Raw genomic sequence first — 19,313 nt, forward strand, 5'->3', positions numbered from 1 at the left:
GCCTATCCCCGCCGACTCTGGGCGAGAGGCGGGGTACACCCTGAACTGGTTGCCAGCCAATCGCAGGGCGCATATATAAACAAATAACCATTTTCACTCACATGCGCACCTACGGGCAATTAAGAATCGTCAATAAAATTACCATGTTTTGGGAATGTAGGAGGAAACTGGAATACCTGGAGATAACCCACGCAGGCACGGGGACAACATGCTAACTCCACACAGGAGAGGGTGGATTTAAGCCCAGGTCCTAAGAACTGTGAGGCAGATGTGCTCACCAGTGGTCCACCGTGCCGCCTCAAAATAATAGTATTTTCTTAAATATTTGCATTTCATTTTTTGTCTTCAAGGAATAAAGTAGTGACCACTGGCAGTTGTGGGGTGGTGCCCTAGCGCACTCTATTGATCAGCTGCCACTAGCCCACTGCCACTCTGCAACTAATGCAATGTTACCACTTACAATTTTAAGATTTTAATTTGCCTCTAGGCAGATGTACCCTGGCTCTCGCCCAGACTCAGGTGGGATAGGCTCCAGCTCGCCTGTAACCCTAGTGAGCGGTACGGAAAATTGATGGATAAATTTGCATCTATAAACTGCTTACATCCATGCTCAACAAATAAAACCTTAAATACAAACGAATTATTGCTAACAATATAAAATCACTTCATATTTACATTTTTGCTCTGAGTAATACATGAAATACTGATTCTTTCCCACCTAAACAAAAATGATGTTTCAACTCTCCAGCTGAAATGGGAGCCAAAGAGGGTGTTAAATCATAGCCTGTCCTAGGTGAAGACAGAATATGATGGAAAAACTAATACTTCCTTTAACTACAGTAGCAATTTGACAGCTTTCAGACAACCATTAAGTGCCCCCCCCCCCCCCCCCCCCCCCATACACACACACCATGACTAAGGTGCTCTTGAGCAAGGCACCTAAATCCAATTTCTCTTAAAGCCACTGGAAAGCTGCCCACTGCTTCAGTGTGTGACTAATTGTGAATACTGTGTTCACTAGCGGGAGTGGTTACGGCATATGCAGTAGATGAGGTGAAAATAATAAATCAAGAATTAAACATATGCGGGGAGCACGGTGGGCGACTGGTTAGCACATACGCCTCACAGTTCTGAGGACCCGGGTTTAAATCCGGCCTCCCCTGTGTGGAATTTTCATGTTCTCCCCGTGCCTGCGTGGGTTTTCTCCGGGTACTCCGGTTTCTTTCCACAACCCAAAAACATGCATGGTAGGTTAATTGACCACTCTTACCGGTAATTGCCCATAGGTGTTAATGTGTGTGTGAATGAGTGTTTGTCTATATGTGTCCTGCGATTGGCTGGCGACCAGTTCAGGGCGTACCCCGCCTCTCGCCCGCATTTAGCTGGGATCGCCTCCAGCATACCCGTGACCCTAGTCAGGATAAGTAGAGTAGAAAATGGATGGATGGATGGATGGATAAAATACATGCATGACAATAATAGAGTGGACACGATGAATCGTCAATGGTATTTACACTTCTTAGACCCTTAACATCGTTAAAATTGTATTGTTTATGTAACAAAAATATACTGTCGAGCAAGAACCTGACATGCTGAAACACTGTTCCAAGATTTACAGTTGTTTAATAAATAAATACAGCCACACAAACAGAATCTTGATCATTTGCAATGACTAAGAGAGAGAAAAGAGATGTCTCAGAAAGCTACGTTTGCATGTGTTGCTTCGAATGATAGGATTGCATGACGAGGTCCAACTTAAACACTGTCGTCCTGGTGTAATTTCTCTCCCCACATAAATCAGTTGTGTCCAGTGATCTTTATAAATCCCAAGATAATGTTTCCTTCAGCGGCACGGTGCACGACTGGTTAGAGCGTCTGCCTCACAGTTCTGAGGACCGGGGTTCAATCCCCGGCCCCGCCTGTGTGGAGTTTGCATGATCTCCCCGTGCCTGCGTGGGTTTTCTCCGGGCACTCCGGTTTCCTCCCACATCCCAAAAACAATAATAAAAAAAAAAACACTCCTGCCCGATGATAGCTGGGCAACTATGGCATGCAGCTTATGCAGATACTAAATCAGGCCACACCTGAGCGGGAAAATACATACACATAGTATGACCACAAATATTGGGACTACTCATATAACTGAAAAGTTATATATATGGGAGTCGGTTCCCCTTTTGCAGCTACAGCAACTTGCCAAACATTTTTTTTTTTTTTGCATGTGAAAGGATTATTGTGCTTTCATCCAAAAGAACATTTGTGATGTGAAAGGTAATTGAGACTGGACAAGAGGGTCATCAGAGGCTCTCATGTTCTTCCACACAGAGATGTGCTTCCACGAAGTTAATAGCATACGAGTAAAATGAAGATTTCTCCGTTGTAACAATGATTTTTGGGGACAAACATGTTATACACATGTCCTGTGTCTTCCTTGTTACAGATAGGACTTCGGTCATCCAACCCACCAAACTGAAGTCCATCGCAACACCAGAAAAATCTGGCGGCACTCCCGATTGGCGATTATGAGCGCAACACACAGAGTTGTGCTGCTCATCCCATAAATGTCATTGAATTGTATTCTACTGCCAAGGTTTGTTCAATAGAAAGGTCATCTACCAAACAAAAATTGCAGAACATTTTGCTTTGTTTATTCATCTGTCAGTCAGGATACTCCTTCCTCAAGTGCTTTGTTTCTGTTTCCAGCAGGTTATCTTGGAGACATTCTGAGAGAGGGTCCGTTGCTAAGAGAACCACAGCAACACCTGGATGGGACCCAGGATTGTAAAAGTGAAGAGAAGAGCCTGCTCCGAGTGCAACATAGAGAGATCACTGGGAGGAGTCATTTGAAATGAGCAATGTCAGGATTGTTTTTACAGCGATGAACATACCAGTTTATCCCCTCCAAACTCGACCAGCTTAGCAAAAGACTTTAAAAGAGGAGTAAATGGGGTGTAACGCTCAATGAGAGAGAGGAGAGTGAGAGTTGCATAGCATTGCGGTTATATAAGAGGGGGAGTGAGCAAAGTGGACAAGATGAAGTGGCTGTGCAGAGGTCAGAGACAGCAACAACAGACTGAGGGGGGAAACGAGAGGAAGCAGTCAAGACTTCAGACTTGGATGTTGTTTTATCAAGTTCACTTTGTCGCCTGCTTCTTTCTCCCGTTCCAAAATACACGATGACATCACAGCAAGCATGGGAAACTTCCTCAAAGCCTTACACTGCTTCACAACGTCTTGCTTATCTCTTCTTTACTGACTGCCTTTTGAGGATCATCTATCCAATCCACAACACACACACACACGAGTAATAAGAGGATTGAAGAAGTGTTCAGAAACCTGCCAGGCTGGCTAACAATACAGAGGTCTTGTCGCCATGTTAAATATTTACCAAGAAGGCAAATCAATCGATTAAAAATGTGTATTCTGAACAATTTCTGGCTTCCTTTGAATTTTTTGTCAATGTAGGCATACGTCTGGAAACATATGGAAGCCATTTTGCTAACCTCAATTTATGGACATGAATGAAAGTCAAAACACACTTTTACAACAACCACAAACATGGTTTATTCACATATATGTATATTCTCAAAGACAAAGCTGGGTATATTAACACCTTCAGGCTTTCCTTGGTATGCTACAACAAACTTATACTGGCACCATCTCCCGTATTTCATGGTCTACGTCGTTCGAAACAAAAGCATTTCCCCCAGCAAGCAACAAATAGATAAATCAAACGACAAACCAGAACAATATGGGAACATGATGAGGCAACTGAAGGGAGGTGCTCACAGCCGGCAGAAAAAAATATGGATTAAATTATGAAAACTGATAAAACAAACTCATTGTGAAAGTAGCCGTTCTCAGCAAATTTCAAATTCCACCCCAGTGGCCATCATTTTGATGAGAACATGAACATTCAGGGGGTTAAACACCATAAAGGAGGGGCCAGCTACTCGACTTTATCATGTTAATATTTTTCATCATTGTAAACAAGTGTGTATGTGCCGATGCATCTGCATAAGCAGCACCCGCCCCCTGACAGACAATAATCCCGGTGTGGATTCAAGCGTGGGATGATTCCTTCTTCAGATGAACACACCACGACGACAGCAGCTGATTTTGAAGAATCATAGTCCATTCGCTATGGACATCTGCTTGGCAAGGGACATCAACAACAACAAAAAATGGCTTGTTCACACCGTTTCAGATTGACGTTCGGGATTTCTTAAAAACGGTTGCTGACTTTAATGTCTGTCAGTTTCTTCGCATGGGTGGACCTCTGATGCACCGTAGTGCCGTAAAGGGCAAAAGTTTGGGTAGTCCAAAAAGCAGATGCCTCTCTCAGGTAGGCACGGAGGTGACGATTTGGACCACCTCACCGTTCTCTCCCTGCATGGTCTCTTTTACCTCCATGTCTGCTTGCAGGGCAGGAGCAAGCTCAGCAGCCTGGGACATGGAAAAGAGGGAGAGAAGCATTAATTATGTGTGAAATCAATACAAATTCAGTAGCTGCTCATGCTTTGATTTTGTAAAGTGGATTTTCACAGGAAATAGTCGTGGTTGTGCACAAAGGCATTTTATGAATATATTCTGTACTGAGAGGCAGAATATCCAGTATCTAGTATTAGTAGAAGTAGAAGAGGTGATGAAAAAGAAATAAAATGAATTGTAAAAATCCCACTTGGGGTGGCACATCTGCCTCACAGTTCTGAGGACCGGCTTCAAATCCGGCCTCACCTGTGTGGAGTTTGCATGTTCTCCCCGTGCCTGCGTGGGTTTTCTCCGGGCACTCCGGTTTACTCCCACATCCCAAAAAAACATGCACGGTAGGTTAATTGAAGACTCTAAATTGCCCGTAGGTGTGAACGTGAGTGCGAATGGTTGTTTGTTCATATGTGCCCTGCGATTGGCCAGCAGCCAGTTCAGGGTGTACCCAACCTCTCGCACAAAGATAGCTGGGATCAGTGCCAGCACGCCCGCGACCCGAGTGAGGATAAGCGGTATGGAAAATGGATGGATGGAAGAGCAGTGTGGGCAGTAGAATAGGTCTTGTACTTTTTGAGATTGTACTATTTTAGAGGTGATTCATTCGTCACTTGTCATATTGCTACTATTATTGTACAGTATGTGCCCTGCGATTGACTGGTGACCAGTCCAGGGTGTAGCCCACGTCTCACCAATGTCAGCTGGGATAGGTTCCAGCTCACCCATGATCAAATTGAGGACAAGCGATATAGAAAACTGATGGATGGATGTTTAGATCTCTCCGTGCTTGAGTGGGTTGTTTCTGGGTACTTCCTGACCTGAAGATTTGATTTTAAACCAGGCCCCCAAGTGGAAGTTTTGAAAACAACACCCTTTTTGTCGAACACTAAACAATCGCCCATGAAAATTGAATTCATCAAATCAACAATGGCAGAGCACAGCGCCGTTTTTGTACATTATACATAAAGCACACTGCTATTGTGTTCCACGATTCATCGGCACGCATGCCGAGGACAAGGACATAGATATGACTGCATGTCATTTTTCAGGTCCATTTGTATGGGGATCGTTTTGACAATGTTGACACCTGAGAGATTAGCAATTTGTATCTGACTGCCCTCTGACTGTGGATGGTGCCTGCGTGCAAACCCTGATAACAGACAGGAGTGAGTCACTGCCAGGGGTTCCATCAAACACACGTGCAGGGTTTTCTCCCTGTAGGCCAGCGCACTCAACACAGCTGCATCACAGCATGTCACATATTTTAAGCATTGCTATTAAAGAGGACAAGTAAAACTCACATGGACGATTTTCATTGAAAATCAAGGATTCTGGCCATGATGAAGTATCGCGGCAAGGGCCTCACTCTCCATTTGGAAGGATAACAATCTCCCTGTTATTCTTTTCAGAGACTGTTCTGACATGATTTAATGATATGTGCATTTTAGTTAGTGTGTTCGCATTTTGCAGTAGCTCGGTTCCACTGTGCAGAAGGTACGCGCATGAAGATTTTCTAAAGATTATCGCCATCTTGAGGTAATTGCACTGCATTTTGTAAATGACAGGGAAGTTATCCAGTGGAGAGAAATGCAAATGCAGAGATAAATGAATCAAAACGCCAGAGTAATTTTTAAAGCACTTGTATAAATGCTACCATGTGTTTGGAAACAGACGACAGTAATTCTCTCAGTTCCACACTGTTCAAAGAGATACATACCAGTGCTAACCTTTGGCTGAACTTTGAACTATAAATCATCAATGTTTACAGTTTTGAACATAAAAACCAAACTGTCATACCACGTTCTGTACCACTCAGCTCCTTTTGTGCCTCATCACGTTGATTCATGTTTGAAATGTCCTAGCACAATTTTGAGTTAAACTGCTGATATACTTTTTAACTGTTATGTTTTTCATGTCCAGAAATTAGTGGTTGGTTAGGGGGAGAGAGAAAAAAGCAATTCTACTTGAACACGCTGAATAAATGAAGTAGCAAACAAAGACATTAATAATTCAATTGAATAAAAACAAATTTCCCCACATCTTTACCAAAATCTGACAAAAGACACCAAGTTGTTAACAAATGATAGAGTCCATACTTAACTAAAACCAAGCCCAAGTAAAAGCAGGCTGTTGACGGATCAGACCTCTGACAGCTTGATGTATTTGCAAAAGAACAACCAAAACCTCCATCAATCCGTTGAAAAAACAAACAAAGTTGGATTGTTGGATGTGGTGCAGTATTTCAAATACAGTATTATGTGTTGACAATCATAAGGGGAACTAGGGCTGTAACAATTCGTTTTAGCAACGATTCGATTAACAGTATATCACAATTTGTGGTGGCCCATTTAATTCAAGGACGATACTGGTTCATTTAGAACAATACGATTTGCAACGATTCGGTGGATAAAAAAGGGATTCAGTAACTTTTTAGCCAAAAATTCAATCAGTGTGACTATGAAATCCAGTGGAGGAAATATTTGATGGAGGAAATATTTGATTAATTTTGTAAATTTACCCACTGACAGAGACATGAGCGGTCAAAATGTTAATGGTAGGTTTATGTTAATAGTGAGAGACATAATATATAAAAGAAAATCACGTTTAAAAAAAAAAAAAAAGAAAAATCTATTTGCAGTTCGTTGAGTGAAATACATATTTGATCCCCTAACATCAATAAATAATTCGGGCTCGCACAGACGAGTCCCCTCACTTTGGGAAAGTACTCCTAATCTAAACTTGTTAGCTGATTGAAAGACACTTATCTCAACTTGTTACCTGTATAAAGAGACATGTCCACAGAATCAATCGATCAGACACCAACATCGCCATCATGAGCAAGACCAAAGACCCTTTTAAGGACATCAGGGACAAGATTGTAGACCCGCACAAGACTAGAATGGGTTACTAGACCATTGGTGCAATAATTTGAAAATGTAAGAAAGATAAAATGAATGTCAATCTCCGTCGGTTTGGACTCCTCACAAGATTTCATCTCGTGGGGTATCGATGATCATGGGAAAGGTTAGGCATTAGCCCAGAACTACATGAGAGGATCTTGTTCATCATCTCGAGGCAGCTGGGACCACTGTCACCAAGAAAAACATTGGCAACACACCATATTGTAATGCATTCAAATCCTGGAGTGCCTGTAAGGTCCCCCTGTCCAAGAAGGCACATGCACAGGCCCATCTGAAGTTTGCCAATGAACATCTGAATTATTCAGAGAACTATTGGGAGAAGGTGATGTGGTCAGATGAGAAAAACAAAAACAAAACAAAAAACCAAGCTTTTTGGAATCAGTTTAACTCGCAGAGTTTGGAGGAAGAGGAATTCTGACTCTAACCCCAAGAACACCATCCCCACCGTCAAGCGCGGAGGTGGAAGCATTTATGCTTTGGGAGTGTTTCCCTGCAAAGGGGACAGGTTGATTTCACCGCATCGAGGGAAAAATGGATGGAGCCTCGTACCGTGAAATCCTGGGTGACCTCCTCTTCCTCCTCTTAGGCAGAAAACTTATAATGGCTCATGGATAGGGCTTCCAGCACAGTGATGTCCAAAAGCACACAGTCAAGGAAATGAAAGAGTGGCTAAAGAAGAAGCACATTAAGGTCATGGAGTGGCCTAGGCAGTCTCCAGACCTAAATCCCATAGAAAATCTGTGGAAGGAGCTGAAGTTTCAAGTTGCCAAGGCACAGCCTCGAAAGCTTAAGGATTTGGAGAGGATTGGTCCAAAATCCCTCCAGAGGTGTGTGCAAACACGATGATCAACTACAAGAAACATTATTTCCTCCACTGTAAATACCTGCATAATGGACAGGGTAGGTGAAATTTGCTAAATTCCTGTTGTTTCTTTTAAGGGAATCAGGTCAAATTAAATATGGTCATTAAATATGAAGATTTTACTGATGGGGGGAAAGCAGCAACTTATTAAAAAACAGCAACTTATTAATATATTATTTCAGCTATGAATTTACTGGTTCGGCCATTTTTTTCCATCGAGAAAAGCTGTTTAATTGGTGTTACAATTAAGAGTGGTTCCTTGTGAAAACGTTTCCTCTTTAAGGAGTCCCGAGCTGGACAAAAACTTGGAGAATCCCTGCTCTAAACAGGCAAATACTAATGGCTAGAAACAAAACACTGTGGGGTTTCCACAAGGAAAAGCTTTTAGAATGGTGTTAATAACAATAATAATAATAATAATAATGCATTCCACTTATATAGTGCTTTTCTAGGCACTCAAAGAGGCTTTACAATTGCACGCATTATTCATTCCCTCCACATTCACACCCTAGTGGTGATAAGCCACTTTGTGTAGCCACAGATGCCCTGGAGCAGTCTGACGGAACAGTAGCTGCCATTCTGCGCCTACGGCCCCTCCAACCACCACCAAACATCCAGCCGAATTCATTCTTAGCAATGTGGATTAAGTGTCTTGCCCAGGGACACAACGATGACGTGCTCAGGCGGGTATACAAACCAGCGACCCTGTGGTTGCAAGGTATACACTTACCCTCTGCCACACCACCTAAATAAATGAACAAAACTGCTCTTTGTGGCACAAAGAGATGGCTTGGAAACAGCATCCAATAGTGAACTCGCTGTCTCCCTCTTTTGTCCGACAAAGTTCTTCCTTGTACTCTGATATTGTTCTTTCAAAAGCTACAAATATTTCTTCGACAGCTGTCGATCGGGTGTGCCGCAGTAAGTTATTAAATTTCACTGTGTTTGTCCGAAAATTATGATTTAGTAATTACAAATATACAGTGCCATGAAAAAGTATTATGGTATTGTTCTTTCAAAAGCTACAAATATTTATTCGACAGCTGCACGTGGTCACACATTCACCAATGCTCTCAGCATTTCTACTGTACACATTTTTACACGCTAATTACATTCACAACAATTTATACTCACACTTGATCTCTGCTGAGTGATGTGTTGTCCCGAAACGCGTCTCTATCATGTCAGCGGCTAGCAAGGTAAGTTAAGATAGCATGCTTGAAAGGCTTCAACGTGTACGGCACACGTATCCATACGCATCCATTGATAATTTCTCGCTCACTGCCTTCATCTGCCATCCACCAGACAGGCCGATGTATCTATCAATAAAAGTGCGTAACACAAAACGCACACACGCACACACACACACACACACACACACAGTGGTGTCCCAGTCCAACCACTACGTGCATTACTGAGAGGAGTAGATGGGGTTTCAGAAATAGGATACGAGGAAGAAAAGGATTACAAACATCTTTCTTGGAAATACAACACATACACACCTCCATATTAAGTCTGCTGTGCGTAACTCCAATGCGTTATTTCCGAGTAGCGATACAATTGATTGATTACCTTTTTGAACGATTAAAATCTTCGTCCAGATGCCTAACTCGCCGAGCACAGATCAATACAGTCGGATCGTAAGTAAAGAAATATACATCGATGTAATGAATGAATTGTTACACCCCTAGTGGGAACTATTTGAAATTTGTGTATGAAACCTTCAGGCCACATTCTAACTGCACCAGCAACTGCCCGTTCCTTACAGTATTTCACATCCTGGTGACAGTCAGTAAAAATGTTAAGCACAGCAGAACTCTTCCTATGCATCAATGTATCCATGATTCAAATGCAAAACAATATCAAATGTTACATCGAGAGGTTGCGTTCATTTTTTTGGTGTGTACGTGAAGTAATTTCATTACAATAAAATAATTCAATTACAGTAAGTTAGCACCCATTATTTCTGTCATGTTGTAATGTTGGTTTGACCTGACTGTTTAGAATACAACCCCAATTCCAATGAAGTTGGGACGTTGTGTTAAACATAAATAAAAACAGAATACAATGATTTGAAAATCATGTTCGACCTATATTTAATTGAATACACTACAAAGACAAGATATTTAATGTTCAAACTGATACACTTTATTGTTTTTAGCAAAGAAACATTATCTTAGAATTTTATGGCTGCAACTGGTTCCAAAAAAAAGCTGGGACAAGGTCATGTTTACCACTGTATTACATCACCTTTTCTTTTAACAACATTCAATAAACGTTTGGGGAGAGAGGACACGAATTGTTGAAGCTTTGTAGATGGAATTATTTCCCATTCTTGCTTGATGTACAGCTTCAGCTGTTCAACAGCCCGGGGTCAGCCCCCTGCTTATTTCAGCAAGACAATGCCAAACCACATTCTGCACGTGTTACAACAGCGTGGCTTCGTAGTAAAAGAGTGTGGGTACTATACTGGCCTGCCTGCAGTCCAGACCTGTCTCCCATTGAAAATGTGTGGCGCATTATGAAGCGTAAAATACGACAACGGAGACCCCAGACTGTTGAACAGCTGAAGCTGTAAGTCATCAAGCAAGAATGGGAAAGAATTCTACCTACAACGCTTCAACAATTAAGTGTCCTCAGTTCCCAAACGTTTATTGAATGTTGGTAAAAGAAAAGGTGATGTAACACAGTGGTAAACATGACCCTGTCCCAGCTTTTATGGAACGTGTTGCAGCCATAAAATTCTAAGTTAATGACTATTTGCTAAAAACAATAGTTTTTAGCAGTTTGAACATTAAATACCTTATCTTTGTATTGTATTCAATTAAATATAGGTCAAACATGATTTGCAAATCACTGTATTCTGTTTTTACACAACGTCCCAACTTCATTGGAATTGGGGTTGTACATGACCTGATTAGGGCGGCATGGTGGAGACTGGTTAGTGCGTTTGCCTCACAGTTCTGAGGACCGTGGTTAAAATCCTGGCCCCGCCAGTGTGGAGTTTGCATGTTCTCCCCGTGCCTGCGTGGGTTTTCTCCAGGCACTCCAGTTTCCTCCCACAGCCCAAAAACATGCATGGTAGGTTAATTGAAGACTCTAAATTGCCCGTAGGTGTGAATGTGTGTTCGAATGGTTGTTTGTTTATGTGAGCCCTGCGATTGGCTGGCAACCAGTTTAGGGTGTACCCCGCCTCCTGCCCGAAGATAGCTGGGATAGGCTCCAGCACTCCCGCGACCCTAGTGAGAATAAGCGGCTCATAAAATGGATGGATCGATGGATGGACCTGACTAGAGCAGTGATTTCCAACCTTTATGGAGCAAAGGCACATGTTTTCTAAATCTCACGGCACACCCACAAACAAAAATGGCACAAAAAGTAGATACACAGTAATTACTGTATGTACTTCGGCCATCTAATAGAAGAGCATTTATTTGTTCTGTCTGTCACTCTGCCTCACTGGCATAAATAGAGGAACACAGATACATTATTTCTTGTAAATGAATAATTTATTGAGGAGTTAAGTAAAATTTGATAATAAATTCCCACGGCACACCTGAAGATCGCTCATGGCACACTAATGTGCCACGGCACACTGGTTGGTGTTGCAGACACACCCATGGCCCAGTTGCCAGAGGAACCCCAAGAACTGATAAACTTCTGCATTCCTGCTTCCCGACCCGCAACCAGCCGCATGGGGGGGGGAGGAACTGATTAATGACTGTAGAAGAATGGAACACGGTCACCCCCCAGTGGTGGTTAGAGACGCTGGCCGGTGGACATTAAAAGAATATTCAAGAAATCCCACGTTTGCAGCGAAAAAACAAACCTTCAGGAAAATTCTAAATGTATGCCTTGATGTCTGTGTCATTATTGTGTCAGTCTTACAGATCCAGCTGCGAGACTTTGAGAACTTTTCATCTTGATTTGAAGCCAAACAGTACGAAATGATGTTGTATTAAACAATTAGTTGATTGACCAAGACTAAAGTTTAAACAATCATTCTATATGCTTGATCTATGAGTAAGAGTGCAAAGTTGGGAGTATTTTAGATTAATGTATGAGTTGTAAACCCGTTTTTATGGGCCAAATTATAGACCAGATTCAAGCCGATGGGCGTGGTCTTCTCCACTTCCTGTCCCTTAGACACGCCCCCTGGGTATTTAACCCTTAACTTCCGCTCTCTTGTCCTCTTGGGTCTGTTCCTGCTGGCTAACATCCCTGCAGCTGCAGGGCGGCCAAACCCCCCCACCCCCATTATCTTTGTCCTTTTGTTGCCACCACGTGCGCGAGTGATCCTGATCGTGCGCGAGTGATCCTGATCGTGTAAAGTCTAATTTCTAGGTATGTCCCGATCCGATCAAGGGACAAAAATCGGGATTGGTCACGTGATTTTCATGTGATCAAGAGCAGGTGAAAAAGATCGGTTTTATTCATTTTCTGACATTTTAAATGTCACAAAGTGACAGAATAATACAACGGTATAAAGATCTTGCCAAATGGAACAGTAATAGCTTCATTTTATGTTAAACAATGTAACTGGGTGCATGACACTCACACAACGAAAATAATTACAAACTCTATAGTAAAACGTACAGACAGGTAATATAACAATACTAACAGGCATATATTATTGCTATTGTCCCCTTTCAAATAAACTGATTAATAATAATAATAATTTACGAAAAACTAGTTAAATTAATGTTTTATCGCGATGTTCATTTAATCTTATTTTACTGCATATGTGTAGCTCCATGCATGCATTGCACTACACAGCCCCTACGTGGCCATGGTCCACACAGGAGGAGCAACAGATACAGTCATTTTCCCCCCCTGACTGTCTGACATGAAATCAGACATTTTCCTGTTTTAGGTCAAGTTGGATTACCAAAATTACTTCTTTTTGCTAAATATATATTGTTTTCTATTTCTTAATTATTATTATTACTTTACTTGTTTGATTGAAGACTCTAAATTGCCCTTAGGTGTGAATGTGAGTGCGAATGGCTGTTTGTTTGTATGTGCCCGGCGATTGGCTGGCGACCAGTTCAGGGTTTAGCCCGAACTCAGCTGGGATAGGCTCCAGCACGCCCGCGACCCTAGTGAGGATAAGCGGTACAGAAAATGGAAGGATGGATTTTACGTGTTACTAATTTATTTTTGGTTGTTCTTTTAAATATCAAAATCAAATATCAAAAGTTGAGTTTTGGTAGTTATGTCTATCGGATCGGGTACTCAGATACTTAAAATCACTCACTTAAAAGACTCTGGTGCAAATTTTTTTTTATCAGAACATCCGTTATAGTTTCCCCGCTTTAATGTTTAAGATCATCAAACAAATGTAAATAGACAAACATAACACAAGTAAACATAAAATCCATCCATCCATCCATTTTGTACCGCTTATCCGGGTCGGGTCGCGGGGGCAGTAGCTTTAGCAGGGACGCCCAGACTTCCCTCTCCCCAGCCACTTCATCCAGCTCTTCCGGAAGGATCCCGAGGCGTTCCCAGGCCAGCCGAAGGACGTAGTCTCTCCAGCGTGTCCTGGGTCGTCCCCGGGGTCTCCTCCCGGTGGGACGTGCCCGGAACACCTCACCAGTTAGGCGTCCGGGAGGCATCCGAATCAGATGCCCCAGCCACCTCATCTGGCTCCTCTCAATGCGGAGGAGCAGCGGCTCTAATCTGAGATCCTCCCGGATGACCGAGCTTCTCACCCTATCTCTAAGGGAGAGCCCGGACACCCTGCGGAGGAAACTCATTTTGGCCGCTTGTATCTGGGATCTCGTTCTTTCGGTCATGACCCACAACTCATGACCATAGGTGAGGGTAGGAACGAAGATCGACCGGTAAATTGAGAGCTTCGCCTTTCGGCTGAGCTCCTTCTTTACCGCAACGGACCAATACAAAGTCCGCATCACTGCAGACGCTGCACCGATCCGTCTGTCGATCTCCCATTCCATTCTTCCCTCACTCGTGAACAAGACCCCAAGATACTTGAACTCCTCCACTTGGGGCAGGATCTCATCCCCGACCTGGAGAGGGCATGCCACCCTTTTCCGACTGAGGACCATGGTCTCAGATTTGGAGGTGCTGATTCTCATCCCAGCCACTTCACACTCGGCTGCGAACTGCTCCAGTGAGAGTTGGAGCTCACGGCTTGATGAAGCCAACAGAACCACATCATCAGCAAAAAGCAGAGATGCAATACTGAGGCTACCAAACCGGACCCCCTCTACGCCTTGGCTGCGCCTAGAAATTCTGTCCATAAAAGTTATGAACAGAATCGGCGACAAAGGGCAGCCTTGGCGGAGTCCAACCCTCACCGGGAACGAGTCGGACTTACTGCCGGATATGCGGACCAAACTCTGACTCCGGTCGTACAGGGACCGAACAGCCCATATCAGGGGGTTCGGTACCCCATACTCCTGAAGCACCCTCCACAGGACTCCCCGAGGGACACGGTCGAACGCCTTCTCCAAGGCCACAAAACACATGTAGACTGGTTGGGCGAACTCCCATGCACCCTCGAGGACCCTGCCGAGGGTGCAGAGCTGGTCCACTGTTCCACGGCCAGGACGAAAACCACACTGCTCCTCCTGAATCTGAGATTCGACTTCCCGACGGACCCTCCTCTCCAGCACCCCTGAACAGACCTTACCAGGGAGGCTGAGCCGTCACCTTGTCGTGGTGGAGGGGTTTGTGTGTCCCAGTGATCCTAGGAGCTAAGTTGTCTGGGGCTTTATGCCCCTGGCAGGGTCACCCATGACAAACAGGTCCTAGGTGAGGGACCAGACAAAGCACGGCTCAAAGACCCCTAATGATGACGACAAACAATGGACTTCATTTTCCCTTCATTTTCCCTGGTGGTGGGGCTCGAAGGCGAGCGCCTGGTGGCCGGGCCTGCACCCATGGGGCCCGGCCGGGTACAGCCCGAAAGGGTAACGTGGGTCCACCTTCCCATGGGCTCACCACCTGTGGGAGGGACAATAGGGGTCGGGTGCAGTGTGAGCTGGGCGGTGGCCGAAGGCGGGGACCTTGGCGATCCGATCCCCGGCTACAGAAGCTGGCTCTAGGGACGTGGAATGCCACCTCTCTGGCAGGGAAGGAGCCCGAGCTGGTGTGTGAGGTCGAGAAGTTCCGACTAGATATCGTCGAACTCGCCTCAACACACAGCTTGGGCGCTGGTACCAGTCCTCTCGAGAGGGGTTGGACTCTCTTCCACTCTGGAGTTGCCCACGGTGAGAGGCGCCGAGCAGGCATGGTATACTTATTGCCCCCCGGCTCGGCACCTGTACGTTGGGGTTCACCCCGGTGGACAAGAGGGTAGCCTCCCTCCGCCTTCGGGTGGGGGGACGGATCCTGACTGTTGTTTGTACCTATGCACCAAACAGCAGTTCAGAGTACCCACCCTTTTTGGAGTCCTTGGAGGGGGTGCTGGAGAGCGCTCCCACTGGGGACTCCATCGTTCTGCTGGGGGACTTCAATGCTCACGTGGGCAATGACAGTGAGACCTGGAAGGGCGTGATAGGGAGGAACGGCCCCCTGATCAGAACCCTAGCGGTGTTCTGTTATTGGACTTCTGTGCTCATCACGGATTGTCCATGAGGAACACCATGTTCAAGCATAAGGGTGTCCACACGTGCACTTGGCACCACGACACCCTATGCCGCAGTTCGATGATCAACTTTGTGGTCGTGTCATCAGACTTGCGGCCGCGTGTCTTGGACACTCGGGTGAAGAGAGGGGCGGAGCTGTCAACTGATCACCACCTGGTGGTGAGTTGGCTCTGATGGTGGGGGAAGATGCCGGTCCAACGTGGCAGGCCCAAACATATTGTGAGGGTCTGCTGGGAACGTCTGGCAGAATCCCCTGTCAGAAGGAGTTTCAACTGAACCAGCTCTGCATCCTCGGTATGGTCCTCGAGGGTGCATGGGAGTTCGGGGCACGTCCCACCGGGAGCAGTCCCCGGGGACGACCCAGGACACGCTCAAGAGAATACGTCTTTCGGGTGGCTTGGGTACGCCTCAGGATCCCCCGGGAAGAGCTGGATGAAGTGGCTGGGGAGAGGGAAGTCTGGGCGTCCCTGCTAAAGCTACTGACTAGCGACCCGACCTCGGATAAGCGGTAGAAAATGGATGGATGGTTTTAAAAGAACAACCTTAGTGGATTTATGTGCGCTACTAACTGCTCGTTTAGGTTATTATGAAGCCTTTATAAACAAAAGTGGATTGTGACTGATTTAGATGAGTTTACTCAAGCACTTGGAATGCTACCCAGTGACTGTGTTACTAAGCAACTGCTTACACTCGGTACAAGACCATAGCAGAGTTGGAGACGGGTCATTTTTATTTACCTGTACTGCAGCTGTGTGATCTGTGACAGGGGCAAGTTGGACATACTGCACTTGAATGTCAGGAGGGAGAGAGGTGCCCTCGACCGCTGCTGCCCCCCCTTCAGCTGATGCCACTGCTATGAGCTGAGCTCCCCGAAGTACCTACAACAGATGGAGAAGAAGAGTAAGTGTAAATGGCAAAAAGATATTTAAAAAGTATGCTTAAACATGAATCATGGGTACCTGGCTTTGAGCTTGACAGAAAAGTGTAACTGATTTGAAAAAAACCTGAAATGCCCCTTATCGACTTTATTCCGCAGAATGTGAAAGACAGCAGTCTAACATGTTATGATCGACAGTGCAGCGTGCACCAGAGGACGAAATAAGCCTAACGAAAGCAAACAGCTGAATGCCTCATTTATGTTTATATCCTTTAACTGATCAAAGGTGTCAGTGTGGAAGTGGTGGGTGTCACACAAACATGCAGAATAACTTTGCAGCAACAAAAAGAATCACACGGTTCTATGTAAAGGAGATACTTAAAGATACTTTTACCTCAACTGCTCTTGATCATCTTAACCCGGGGTGTCAAAACCTTTTCCTTCAGGGGTCGTCGTATATTGAAAAATCAAAGGACGCAAGGGCCACTTTGACATTCTTTGACTTTATTAAACATGCGAAAACCAATCCATCAACATTTATCTAAATGATAGCTATTTGAGAAACTGCTACATTACAGATTTCTGTTAAAGATGATAAGGACAATTGTTTTGGGATTTTTCATTTGGGGTGGCCCACAGCCCTATATCCCACTATAATAGTTCCAATGGCGGTGAGAGCCATTAATTTCCTTTGTTTAACCAGGTAAGGCATTGAGACCAGTTTCTCATTTACAATGCCGACTTGGAGGCTGACTGTGAAACCATTAAATAAATGTTTCATCGCCTCATCATAGTATTACATAAACATAAAAAACTGATGGATAAATAGTTTTGAAATCTTAAGTCAACAATAATAATTTGTTCCAACTATTATTCAAGTATAGTAAAAAGGAGTTTGGTAACTCAAAAATGCTTGCAATATCTCCACTTATTACTTATTACATATGACAGTTGAAATTTTGGTATTGATTTTAGGAAGAATCATGGAAGTTGATGCAAATGATTTGCTTACGTGGGCCACATAAAATGAAGTGGCGACCTTGTGTTCAACACCTGTGGTCTAGGCTCAGAAGACCGCTCGTGGAAATTTCCCATGAACATAATACAATTCCCAATTTATTTGATTACACCAATTACTTACGTAAACAATATGTCCAGAAGGATAAAATAAGCCTAACCCTAACCCTTAACCTAACCCTATGCACCTACACATTACAAATAATGCAATTCCTCTTTAACGAACAAGCACTTTTCATGCAATATTCTTAGATGTCTAGCAGCTAACTGTATGGAATGGCTGAAATGGGTGGGGAGTTTATTTCTATGATACATGACAACGTTATTTCACATTTCTATTCGTTCCATTATTCAAGGTGTTGCATTAAAAAACAAGGACTCATTCCAGTGGTTGACTGGCTTCATCAAATGTTGCTTGCGTGCTTATTCAGTGAAGTTATGGGAGGTCTTCTTTAAAGTTGCCTTCCAGCTGCACTTACTGTTGAGGCTGGCTGGGACTTCTCCAATACGCATTACAAATGGCAGAGAAAAAACAAACCTCACTTCCACACTGTCTCTCCAGTCTGATCTATTACTTTGAAATTCTAATAATTCTGGTTTAGTTAATCGTCCCAACAACCACCAGCAAAATAGTTTCACCAAAATCTTTGCTGCATCATCACCACCAAGAACCAAATCCAGGCAGCCTGATGGAAGTAATTAGTGTGCAAGTCTGCCCGACAAACCCAATCAAACATGGGATTGATTGAGGTTTTAGGCAGTCACACTGAATAAAAAAGAAAACTGTTTGAGTTGGGTCAAATGAATCATTTTCGATTGCCAATAAATGGCTATTGATCAAAAGAAAATCTGCTTGAAAGGTTGGTGTGGGAGAAGTTCTGGGTGGCAATGAATTCTCTGAGAAAAGTTATTGACATTACATTTTGGCAGAGTGACATGTTTTACGATTATATTCTAAGCTAATAATTTTTTGGGTGGTTTGAAAATCATCAATGCAAGCGCTAGTATGCTAAAAAAGTGTCATTTTATGCATCAGTTAGGCCAATAATTTAGTCAAACCAGCTGTTTCAGTACTTCTTTACACACAGAGATGTAAAGAAATTTTCACATCTCCTCTGCCAAGTGCTCTGTTTTGTTTCTATGGCTGTGTGGTGTACAACAACATAATCTATGTATTATATTGTATTTTTTCATTTTAACAATGCAGCAATGCTATTTGCAAGGGATAGGGACCGAGCCAGACCGCGAATAATTGATTGATTGATGAAATGATTTGTGATATAATGATAAAGTTATAGTCACCTGTAACAAAAGTGTGGTGCTGCCCGCAGCAAAATGAACATTTGACTCAAGGTTCTTTATATCCAGTATCAATATCAAACCTATGAACTAAAAGGGGCGGCACGGTGGTCGACTGGTTAGAGCGTCAGCCTCACAGTTCTGAGGACCCGGGTTCAATCCCTGGCCCCACCTATGTGGAGTTTGCATGTTCTCCCCATGCCTGCGTGGGTTCTCTCCTTTTCCTCCCACATCCC

At 43.9% G+C, this 19,313-nt stretch overlaps 1 protein-coding gene across 3 annotated transcripts in view; it reads right to left on the reverse strand.

Moving 5' to 3' along the window:
* Nucleotides 1–3,539: 3,539 nt before the first annotated feature.
* banp (BTG3 associated nuclear protein) overlaps nucleotides 3,540–19,313 on the reverse strand; it is a 74,071-nt gene continuing 58,297 nt past the window's right edge. For all 3 annotated transcript variants that reach the window (XM_061676496.1, XM_061676497.1, XM_061676495.1), the window contains 2 exons: nucleotides 16,622–16,762; nucleotides 3,540–4,446 (listed from right to left, as the gene is read on the reverse strand). In XM_061676496.1, coding sequence (XP_061532480.1) covers nucleotides 4,342–4,446; nucleotides 16,622–16,762 — 246 coding nt within the window. In that variant the 3' untranslated portion in view covers nucleotides 3,540–4,341. The remainder of the gene's footprint in view (nucleotides 4,447–16,621; nucleotides 16,763–19,313) is intronic.

Source organism: Phycodurus eques, chromosome 5 (assembly GCF_024500275.1).
Source record: "Phycodurus eques isolate BA_2022a chromosome 5, UOR_Pequ_1.1, whole genome shotgun sequence".
NCBI lineage: Eukaryota > Metazoa > Chordata > Actinopteri > Syngnathiformes > Syngnathidae > Phycodurus > Phycodurus eques.